The sequence below is a fragment of the Cololabis saira genome, chromosome 9 (assembly GCF_033807715.1).
Source record: "Cololabis saira isolate AMF1-May2022 chromosome 9, fColSai1.1, whole genome shotgun sequence".
Taxonomy (NCBI): domain Eukaryota; kingdom Metazoa; phylum Chordata; class Actinopteri; order Beloniformes; family Belonidae; genus Cololabis; species Cololabis saira.
In genome coordinates, this window is record NC_084595.1 from 39,459,620 (window position 1) to 39,471,496 (window position 11,877).

The following is an 11,877-nucleotide window of genomic DNA, read 5'->3' on the forward strand; positions in this document are numbered from 1 at the left end:
GTCACCTTCATTGATTTTACTCAACCGGTTTCTAGGTCAGAGCAACCGGCGTGCTTCACCAGCGACGCATTTCTGTGCACTTTGGTTTATTTTGGATGCGTTTTTAGTCCACAGCCTTTAGGAGTTTACAGGAATCAGCAGGGTATCGAGTGCACTTCTTCCTCTTTGACAGATATCGTTGCTTCACGGTGCCGATCTCGTCCGTGCCAGCCAAGTGACTAACGAGCGTTCCAGTCTTACGGGCTTTCACCAGGGCACTAATGCAGTGTAATGTACGCCATCAGATCTTGATAATGAAATGAAACACCCCCGGGGCTCACGATGAGCTCAGTCAGATGACCCGTGGCTGACGGCCTTTGACCTCATGAGCACAGTCTTCTTTGAGCTGGAAACCGTGTTGCTTAATTGCAGACTGGGTTATCCATTCCCGTGTACAAACATGCACGTTTCAACACACCTCAGCAGATACACATCTTCCTTAAAGACTTGTCTTCTGAACAGTATCTAAGCTCCACAACATGCATGTTATATAACAATCCTGTTGAACCCTGGGAAGTACGTCTTTATGCTATAAAGTAAAGTCTCCTATGATGTTTCAATGTACTGTTTCATTTTGAGATGTTACTTTAGATTTAGTCGCTGAAAGTGCAGAAAGGTAACTATGTTCTTAATAAAAGCTGTTTACCTTAAACTTAATGTTTGAAATTTGTTAAATGTCCTAAAGGATTCTCTTTCCACCTTAGATTAGAGTAAATTATTTCCTTGGGAATTAATTTTCCTGGTTTGATAACGGGTCAATTTCCTATGGACCTTTATTCTTAAATGCATTACTCAGTCACATCCCAATTTAAATCCAGATTTAGAGGTTGTTCCAGGCAAACCTTGTATTTTTTAATGACTTTTTCCCTTCCTGATCCAGCTCACCACTTTACAAAGTCTCATTTGGTTTCTCTGCCCACTGCTGTTGTGTCATCAGTCTTTTGTTTTAACCATGCACATTGTTTTTTCACGTCATTTGTACAGTACATGTATTTACAAACAAGCCCAGAACTAGTACAGCAGGATCACCTTGTAGATTAATTTCCTATCAGTGTCGGGTTTCTCTCCAAATACAAATACTTTGAAACTGCAACTAGGTACAGTGGCCACGATCCCCCTGGATGGACGTGAGAACGGTCCATGGCAGGACTGACTGCTCTCTGTACCTAACCCCATTTTCCATCTTCTCTTTGTGAGTGTTGCTTCCTGTCAGGTTTTGTCCATTCCTTCACAAACTCACCGTTTCCAGTCCTGCTCCGCTGCCCTCCTATCATTACTTTCTGGCAGTGCCGTAAATAATATGTCAAGGCTTCTCATGGACAATTATGATGAGTTATATACCAGTCATAAAGATGTCAGTAGTTTTCCGCCTCAAAAATCCTACAGATTTGATTAGCTTTTAAAAGAAAAACGGTTATCTGTTTACCAACATTGGAAAGAATGGGTTCCCTTGAAGCTGAAAAAAGCATGTTAACAAATATAGATCTAGAAATGATTTGTGTCAATTGTCCTTTACAGTTGAATTCATTTTTCCACTAGGAAAGTGTATTAAACATAAATATAGCCTGCTTATGAGAGCACAGCTGTTTAAAACTGGCTTTGCAACAGCTGTTTTTCAGTACCCTGGCTATGTAAAGAGCACACAGCAGCGACGCACAGATTATAAGCATTTGACACAGTTACATTAAACAAGTAGGTTAAAGTGTATCGACAGTGTATAGGGTGATGGAGTTTGCAACCACATTCAGTGATGCAGTAATGAATTTCCTGATTTCTCAAGTATGACTTAGCGCACACACCCAGAAACCTGAAGCTTTTTTCTTTTTTCTTCTCTTCGCTTAAAGCCAGGGTATTTCCTGTCCGCTGTTGGCAATTGCATCAAGCGAGCATCTGCCAGCCTTCTTTTTTCTTCTGGTTCATAATAAGGTCAGAAGTCAAGAGGGAGCTAGAACAGAACCTTTAGGTGCTCATCATGGCACAGAGAGCGACTATAAATACTTCAGCTGACTTGACTCTCTCCCTCCCTGCAGTGTGTTGATTGAACGTGCGTACAAGTATGCAAGTCCTGCAGCTTATCTTTTGTCTTTCTTTTTACTGGGTATTGGCATTAACCAGAGGTGTCAAAAGTATTCACTTTCATTACTCAGGTAGAAGTATAGATACTAGAGTTTAAAAATACTCCTGTAGAAGTTGAAGTATCAACTCAAGTTTTTTAACTCAAGTAGAAGTATAAAAGTACTGGTTTCAAAACTAAAAGTATAAAAGTAAAAGTAATGTAAGGGGGGAAAAGCCATTAAGGACAAAAGCCATTGAAAATGAATGCATCTTAGTATAATGCAAATATATTAAAGAACCATATATGTGTACTATTGAGCATTAACATGTGTTTCAGAGAACAGGAGATATGATGACTAGTTGTCTATAAGTATTGTAATGGTGCAAAAAGTCAGTTCAGAGGCATGTTATCATTTATCCTAACCTTTATTGGAATGTACATCCAAGTTTAGTTGCAGGAATCTGAGGGAACAGATGTAAGAACAAAACTGGACAAGAACATCTGAAACAACCACAACCAAATTCACTCTATCCGGATGGAGCAATTTAACTGGATAGTTTTTTTTTTAAAGGCCGAAATTAAATAGAGTAACGAGGCTGTTTTTAAAATGTAAGGAGTAAAAAGTACAGATAATTGCGTGAAAATGTAAGGAGTAAAAGTAAAAAGTCGTCTGAAAAATAATTACTTCAGTGAAGTATAGATAACCAAAATTTCTACTTAAGTAAGATAACGAAGTATTTGTACTTTGTTACTTGACACCTCTGGCATTAACCAGATATCCCTGTTTGTGATTAATAGTTCTCATTTGACACTCGTCTACCCCAACAAATAAAAGCACAATGATGAAATGTCAGACCTGGCAGCACTTTAAATGCAAATGTTCTGACGGTGTCACTATAGCAGGGATTGTTCCCATTATTTTATGGCTACAACAAATCTTGGCTGGTTTCTTTTTATGTGGATCTAAAATATATTTATTTTCTTCCCGCTGTGTAAAGTACATTTCTCATTTTTGCACAATATTAGGTTGTCAAAACTCTGATTTATTTCACTTTAAAGCACTCCTCATTGCAGGTTGTGAAATTCTGGGAGGGGCCCGTGTTTTGTTTGAGCTGAATCCTTGCAGCCAAGGTTTTCCCAAAGGGAGTGTTGTGTCACTGCAAAGGGGCCATATGTCAGGTGACTAATTACAGGTGACAAAGCCTTCACCAGACCCGGTGGTTCCTCGCACGCTGTGGTTAGAAAATATGGATGTCGTACTGTAGGCCGCCACCTTAGCAGTTGCATATTTTGGGGTTTGATGTATATATGGAAGGATGGAGGACCAGTGTTTTCTCTCTTTTGTCCTCCTGTCTGGATCTCTCTCTCTCATTTTGGTCGACTTAAAGCTGGACATTGTCCTGAAGAATTTGGTTTGGGAAAGACACATGACACATTAGATACGTTTCATTACTGACACCATTTTTAACCCGGGCCACTGAAATAGCAGCTGCAGGTCAACTCGGGTGCAGCTCGTCCCATCATTACACATAACTACAGCCATTTGAGGATGTGGATGAAACGAACAAGTCTTTTTTTAAAATGCACCTCAGCTCAGTCGTTCTTTGTACTGGATTGAAGTTCAGGATTATGTCATCCCTTCTGTGTAGGTAATGCATGCCTCCGTGGGTCATCACTGAGTCACCAGAAGGCTTTAAAAGGCAAAAATCGAAGGAATTGGTTTGTAGTAATGATGTCCTAAATGGGAACCAACTGTAGTTCTCCTCTTTTACGTAAATCGGAGCCAGCAGGGTGTAAATCAGATGAGTTGTCCTTAATTTCAAGCATTTGGACCGTTTAACAACTTCAGTTAAAAAGAACATGAGATGGATGTTTTTTGCATTTGCATTGTTTTATTTATACGTAATTTATCAGAATTATTGTCGTAGTCACCTCGTTGCTGTCCCTGCTCCCCCAGCACCCCCTCCCCACCACCACCACCATCGACCCTCTTACACATTTCGATAGCTCTGCTTCTCTTTCTCCCTCTTTGTGGCCAAGTACAAAGGAGTCGTTATCCTTGGGCTACTGGTTGCCACGGAGACGGAGCATTGAGACCCCCCCCACCCCACCCCTACCCTCACCCCCCCAACATTCCCAAATTCTGGTCCAAGTAGGTTGGGAGACGTCTCCCTTCTTTCTGCTTTAAGCGCTGCGTGGTGCCAAGTTAACTCCACAAGTCCCTCCTGTGTCTTTGATCGTCCACTCCGAGAGTTTCAGTTTCTGCTCCTTAAAATGTTTGGTTGGAGACAATAAAAGAGTGGCAGGATTCTCCCCTTTTCTAAGCATTACAGTGTGTTTTAAGTGGGGGGGTGATTGATTAATTAGCCATCGGTTGATGCACTAGTCTACATTCTTTGATGTGCTTTTGTGTTTGAAAATCAACATGTCTGTCGGGATCTTTGTGTGCGATCTCAGGAAAGAAAAGGCTGTCCGGAATTTAGAGTGTAAGAATCATTTGAATTGATTAGTTTTGGTGCTTTTCTGCTTTCCCAGTGATCCTGCTTGGAATGACCCAGTCATGATGCCACAGCCGTGCCCCAGATCCCGCCCAGGTGACCAAGGAGGGATTGCCTGGCTCTCAGCCAATCTTAGAGGGGGCGCCAACAGAATTCTCACCCGTTTGTATTCAGAGACGTTTCCTTTGGAGAGCCTCCTGAGACACTGACAGTCCGCCTCTGCTGGTGAGTTTTGACTGTCACTTCCTGCAGATCAGTCCGTATTAAACGACAGGTTGTACTGAAATGTGTGTATATATATATGTAAAAAAAAATAATGCAGTTTAATGTGTAGTGCCCAAATACTTACCTACTTGTCTTGCTTTTCCAGTTTAATATTTAAAAAATGCACCCAAAGCTACAGAATGTGGTTGGCATCAGATTGCATTTATCTTGATTTCTTTTTGTGTGTTTTTTTTCTCTTTTGTTACAAACAAATCTGCAAACCTGTTTGTGTTTCCGTAGGTCTGTGCTTTCGTGGCTCGCTCTTTCCTGGAGCCCTTCCTGTTTCCTGCTCACCTGTGCTGGGATGTTGGCGTTGTTTCATGGCAGCTACCATGGAGATGGACGAGTTGCTTTCTTCGGCCATTTAGACCCAGCTTTCAGATGCTGTGCCAGAGACGGCTTATCCACCCACAATTAGACAAGGACACGCACAGAGGTGAGATGTGGAGTTTTTGCCATTATCGTCGTGGTCTTTTTTTAAAAACAAATAATGATAAATGAAGATGTGGTGTGGGCGGCGCGGTGGCTTAGTGGTTAGCACTGTTGTCTCACAAGAAGACAGGGGGTCTATGTGGGTACTCCAACTTCCTCCCACACAGAGGTGTCAAGTAACGAAGTACAAATACTTCATTACCTTACTTAAGTAGAAATTTTGGTTATCTATACTTCACTGGAGTAATTATTTTTCAGACGACTTTTTACTTTTACTCCTTACATTTTAAAAACAGCCTTGTTACTCTATTTCATTTCGGCCTTTAATAAAAACTATCCAGTTAAATTGCTCCATCCGGATAGAGTGAATGTGGTTGTGGTTGTTTCAGATGTTCTTGTCCAGTTTTGTTCTTACATCCGTTCCCTCAGATTCCTGCAACTAAACTTGGATGTACATTCCAATAAAGGTTAGGATAAATGATAACATGCCTCTGAAGTTTGACTTTTTGCACCATTACAATACTTATAGGCAACTAGTCATCATATCTCCTGCTCTCTGAAACACATGTTAATGCTCAATAGTACACATATATGGTTCTTTAATATATTTGCATTATACTAAGATGCATTCATTTTCAATGGCTTTTTTCTCCCTTACATTACTTTTACTTTTATACTTTAAGTAGTTTTGAAACCAGTCCTTTTATACTTTTACTTGAGTAAAAAACTTGAGTTGATACTTCAACTTCTACAGGAGTATTTTTAAACTCTAGTATCTATACTTCTACCTGAGTAATGAATGTGAATACTTTTGACACCTCTGCTCCCACAGTCCAAAAACCTCTACTTCAGATTAGTTGGAGTCTAAATTGTCCTTAGGAATGAGTGTGGGTGAATGTGTTTGTTGGACTAGATGTGCCCCAGTGGTGCACCCCGGCCTTTCACCCAAACACAGGTGGGATATGCTACAGCAGATCCCCGTTATCCTAAGTATGGATGCATGGATAGATGGAGGGATGGATGGAAAAATCTTTACTGCTAGTTAGATAATGCAATAAAACAGTAAAGTCTAAGAAATAATTGTCTTTGAACTGTGAAACCCAACAGTCTGAGATGTCCTTCAGGATTGCAATCACATTCAAGAAAAAGGCTAAAAGCAATTAGGACCCAAGCTTTAACCATCTTTCATAAAGCTTGTGTCTTTTAATAGACATGTATACATTATTCCTCATCATTTTTTCTGCGATGGGTGGAATGAGGCAAAGCCATAACATTGAGTGTCACCATCACTCATCACTCATCCACCAGGACGGGTGTTGCTTGGCATACTTTCTGTAATCAATCAATTTTAATGCTGCATGCAATTAACACTCTTGATTTATGCCACACATTGACCCCCCCCCATAAATAGATCAGAACACTTCAGAGTTCTGACACGACAGTTTCATCATTTTCATGGGTTCTATTCATTCTTGCTGTTTTATAAGTATTAATTAATAGGACTGGGTATCGATTAAAATGTCAAGAATCGATTTGATTCCGATTCTTAATATTCAGAATCGATTATCATGATCCGATTCGATATTGATTTGGCTTAGTGTTATTTAAAATGTTTTTCGAGCTGTTGCCTGAATTATATGACTGTAAAATAACTAGTGAAATAATAATTTCACAATAATTATTGTGAAATAACTAAGAAATAAATAACTCAAACAGGCCTTTCAATATCCATTTAAAGTGCAAAAAAGAAAGAAATTGCAACAGTTCATGCAGTAAACAAATAATTTTAGCTTGTGTAATTTATTCTCTCACCACCCACACATATTGCCATGAAGCACCTGGCAAGTGTCATGACAAACTGTGTGTCCGACTACTGGGATTAAAGTTCACCTGGCGAAAATGAAAAAAAAATAAAATAAATAAATCGATCTTTAGACATAAGAATCGATTTTTAGGAATGAATATGAGAATCGATTTAGAATCGGAAAATCGATTTTTTTTCAACACAGGCCTATTAATTAATTAATGAATTGAATATTTCCTAAATAGTAATCCTGAGTTGTGCTGCTTTCAGGTGGCGTGTGTGGCTGAGGTCACATGCTTTGATGACATCACAGCAGAAACTATAGGACCTTCCCTTCCTGTGGAACACCTGTAGCTCCTCTCGGTGTTTTGTGAGGACCTAGTTGACGGCGCGGCACAAACGTCACTTAAGACTCTTCCCCCGCAGCAGCAGCACCATGCGGCACATACACGTGGAGTTGGCCCACAAGAAGGCTCCGCTAGAGCTTCCAGCACAGGAGGGAGACCTCCCTCCGACGGCGTCCCCGACCCCGGGCATAGACCCCGGGGTCGGGGCCGGGGCCCCCAGACACTTCGGCCAAGAGGAGCTGCGGCTCCAAAAGGTCTACCAGCTCTCAATCTTCTCCCAGATGGGGGGATTCTCTACCTCCACAGGAGCCTACACTGACGCCCAGCAGAGACCGGTCCGGGTGGGCGTGAAAAGAAGCTCCGACGAGCCCCAGTTGACTCACAAGCGCTCCCACCTGGAGGACTCCTCGGACCTCGAGGTGCAGGAGGGCGGGGTGCTATGCGGGCCGGGCCCGGTTCAAGGTGTCGGGGCGGGGTCGGACCCCGGGGGGCCCGCCGGTTCCTCGTACTCCTGCATGCAGTTTGAGCACAGAGACTCCGAGGGAGGGCTGTCACCCAAGTCCCCACCCCTCTCCCCGAGCCACAACCCTTCCCGACGCCCAGCTCAGCACAATCACGACAGGCCCATTCCCGACGCGTTCGCTCCCCTCTCGCCCAAATCCCCCCCGATGTGCGACCCGCACGGGCATTTCTGCGACCAGAGCCATTCCTTCGGAAGCTCAGCCAGAACTGAGACGTCTAACGGGGGCCGCACGCCGACTAACTCACTAGGTAGCCCCGGCCACGACGGCTGCAGCAATAGCTCGTCGGGAGGCCAGCCCAGCCCCCACTTCTACGAAATGTCCACGTATGAAACCCCTAACCCCGCTAGCCCCACCAGCCCCCCGGGCCCGTTCTCCCCCCCACACCACACCGAGCTGCAGGAGCCGGGGGAGGCCACCGAGTGGGACGTGGGAGTGGAATCCTCTCCACCTGAGCGCAGCGCCACCCAAGCGGCCACCTCCTCCACGGGCCTGGCCTCCTGGGAGAAAACCCCCAGCAGCAACGGCCACCGGCTGTTCTCCGGAGGCCACGTGCCGGCCAAGAAGAGGCTGCTGGCCCCGAGCGACGGAGGAGAGTCCTGCTCGGAGGACGAGGGACCCTCCACGTCAAAGAGGAGCAGGTTGTCCCTGCTGAGTTCAGGAATGGGCCCGGCCTCGTGTCGTAGCACGGACGCTAAAGCCGCCCCCTACTGGAACCACCTGCTGCCCACGGCCCGGGACCGCCCCAAGGTCAGCACTAACACACACATCTGGCAAGCTGCATTTCACTCCACGCTTTTCATGTCCAAACAGAAAAACTGAACTTTATGCTTAGGTGAGGTGGAAAAAAAAGTTGAAGGTGAAAAATTTTATTCAGAAATGTTCAATTTACATTTCTTATCATTACATTTGTTTTCACTGTTGCCAGGATGAATTTAATGTTAATGGAACTAGCTTTCCTTCATATAAGACTTGACTGGCACAGTTAGTTAGTTAGTTAATTAGTTAGTTAGTTTAGTTTACTCAACAAAAGAACATTCATAATTCATCATCTGCAATTACTAAACTACCTAAGAGTTAATATTATATTCAGGACTGAATATTGTGATTTTCTGTAATGCAATTACAAAAAAAAATGGCATACATTCTAGATTCATTACAAATCAAAGGAAATATTGCAAGTCTTTTATTATTTTAATATTGCTGATCATAGGGCTGGGCGATTTTGGACAAAAATAAAATCCCGATTTTTTTTTTTTTCTCTGAAAACCCGATTTTCGATTTCGATTTCGATTTTTTTTGGTAAAACTACAAAAGACAATGGTATAAATTGTTTCAAATATTTTATCTTTATTTTTAAAGAAAAATAGCAAACAAATGTCCCTATTGGGAATGAAGTGCAATTGAAAGATACTGTAAATCCTCCTTGAGTTTAGTAAAGTGAAAAAATTTACAATTTTCTTGACCAAACAAAGATGAGCTCTGTCTGTAATGCAGCCAGCTGCAAAAAAGGAAAATCGATTTTTCGATTTTCCTTTTTTTAACATCGATTGTGATTAATAAATCCGATTTAGATTTAAAATCGATTAATCGCACAGCCCTAGCTGATCATGGCTTACAGCTTAAGAAAACTCAAATATCCTATCTCAAAAAATTTGAATATTCTGGGAATCTTAATCTTAAACTCTAAGCCATAATCAGCAATATTAAAATAATAAAAGGCTTGCAATATTTCATTGATTTGTAATGAATCCAGAATGTATGACATTTTTGTTTTTTCTTAATTGCATTACAGAAAATAAAGAACTTTATCACAATATTCTAATTTTCTGAGACAGTCCTGTATATGATTTAGCTCTTATCAATGTTCATTATTGCTGGAGAAAAACTCTAAAGTTATAAATATACACAAATATTCCAATGATCCATAAGGTAATTTGTGTCATCATTACTGAAGAAAGTATATTGAGATTCAATAAAACCCCTATTAAGGGCCATTGGAGTCTCCAGGTGGTTTTATTGTACAAAAAGAAAGCATGGATGCATTTACATGCAAATACCAGGCTTTAGAAACTGAATAACAGTAATACCATTGATGAAAATAATGATCAGTTGCCATAAACGGAGGTTACTTGTAATACAATATTACAAGTAACCTCCACAATAAGAAATGGCATTGTAGCCAGTGGTGGCCAGACGTCTGTGAACCTCAACGGTCCTGTCAAGGCTGAGTCATAAAGACGAATTACAACCAGGAGGAGAACAAGTGAAATAAATGAAGTGATGGCTGGTTCATTATCAGCCCACACTGGAACAGGCAGAGCAGCTCCAGAATAAAGCCCATTGAGGGAGGCTCCATTGTTCCGGACATGAGTGTGCTGTGTTTTCTCATACACACGCACAGACACACACACACACTCATACATGCGTCCAGCTTTAACCGTTTCTGGAAGTGAATTGGCCACTTTTTTTTTTTTTTTTTTTTTTTTGAACATGGGGAGGCCAGAAAGACCATTGGGGGGCGGGGGGGTGGGTGTTGTGCTAATGGGGACAATAAGGTTCACTGGTTGGGCTTCATCCTGTGGTGGAATCATTTTGGACGGAGATGTTCAGCGGATGTGTCAGAGGAGAACGAGGAACAGAAAAATGTGCGAAAAGGAGTAAAACGGATGAGTTATAAAAGAAAAAAAAAAGAAACAGCGGCAAAGCTAGATCGTCTAGAAGGAATACTTGAGTAGACAGAGTAGAAAGAGAGGATAACACTCCAAAATGCCTAGTGTGGATCTAACAGTAAGTGAAGATGAGCCGACGAGCTGACAAAGATCTGGGAGCTCCTCAGAGAGCCACGACCACAGCAGGTTAGGTAATACCGGTCCAGTGACCCGGGGGGAGAGGTCCGGCATGAGGACCAGCTCGGGAGGCAGCGCCGGCTTCACCGGGGACCAGGCCTCCGACCGGTGGGTTGCTGTTATGATGAACGGAGCCCTGGAAATGGGGAATGTGTGTGTGCGTGACACAACGTCCAGTAGTCGGTGCTCAGTAAGTAAGAGGAGATACGCAAGTTTCTTCTGCAGGACCACAGACACTCAAATAGCCATTTACAGGACTGTCTCAGAAAATTTGAATATTGTGATTTTCTGTAATGCAATTACAAAAACAAAAATGTCATACATTCTGGATTCATTACAAATCAACTGAAATATTGCAAGCCTTTTATTATTTTTATATTGCTGATTATGGCTTACAGTTTAGATTAAGATTCCCAGAATATTCTAATTTTTTGAGATAGGATATTTGAGTTTTCTTAAGCTGTATGACAGAATGTATGACGTTTTTGTAATTGCATTACAGAAAATCACAATATTCAAATTTTCCGAGACAGTCCTGTATGTATCCTCATTCTGTGTGCGGGTGCTGATGTCATCAACTAAACGTTCAATATTTCCTCTTGTTTCCAGTATATGCTAGTTAAGAGATAAATCGGGGCACTATAGTTTATAGTTTATAGTTTTATTTGGATCCCCATTAGCTGCAGCAAAACTGCAGCTATTCTTCCTGGGGTCCAATACATAATACAGTACATGACAAAAATTAACTATGAGGCTAAAACAAACTATTGTATATTTTTGAGGGTTGACTTTATACATTTTTTTGTTCAGGCTGCCACAGACTGCACAAGATCTGGGAGACGGCTAAAGACTGGGCTTCGGCTCAAGAGGTGAGTCATCTACCATGTTTGTGATCATGGGATCACACTTTCAAATAATAAAATAGTTACGTTTGATCAAGAGAACTAAGTGTGACCCTCTGCAGAGCCGCTGGCGTAGAGTTTGTTTACATTATTGGATGCACAGTTCAGTTTGAGTGTCAGTCACTCTGACTTCAGTAAAGTCAACACGGGGGATGGAAGTGGGAG

At 41.9% G+C, this 11,877-nt stretch overlaps 1 protein-coding gene across 5 annotated transcripts in view; it reads left to right on the forward strand.

The window, feature by feature from the left end:
• The window catches only part of LOC133450723 (atos homolog protein B), a 32,743-nt gene that overhangs the window by 15,010 nt on the left and 5,856 nt on the right, over positions 1-11,877 (forward strand). For all 5 annotated transcript variants that reach the window (XM_061729563.1, XM_061729560.1, XM_061729561.1 and 2 more), the window contains 4 exons: positions 4,631-4,818; positions 5,098-5,293; positions 7,364-8,711; positions 11,621-11,679. In XM_061729563.1, the coding sequence (XP_061585547.1) occupies positions 7,530-8,711; positions 11,621-11,679 (1,241 nt within the window). In that variant the 5' untranslated portion in view covers positions 4,631-4,818; positions 5,098-5,293; positions 7,364-7,529. The remainder of the gene's footprint in view (positions 1-4,630; positions 4,819-5,097; positions 5,294-7,363; positions 8,712-11,620; positions 11,680-11,877) is intronic.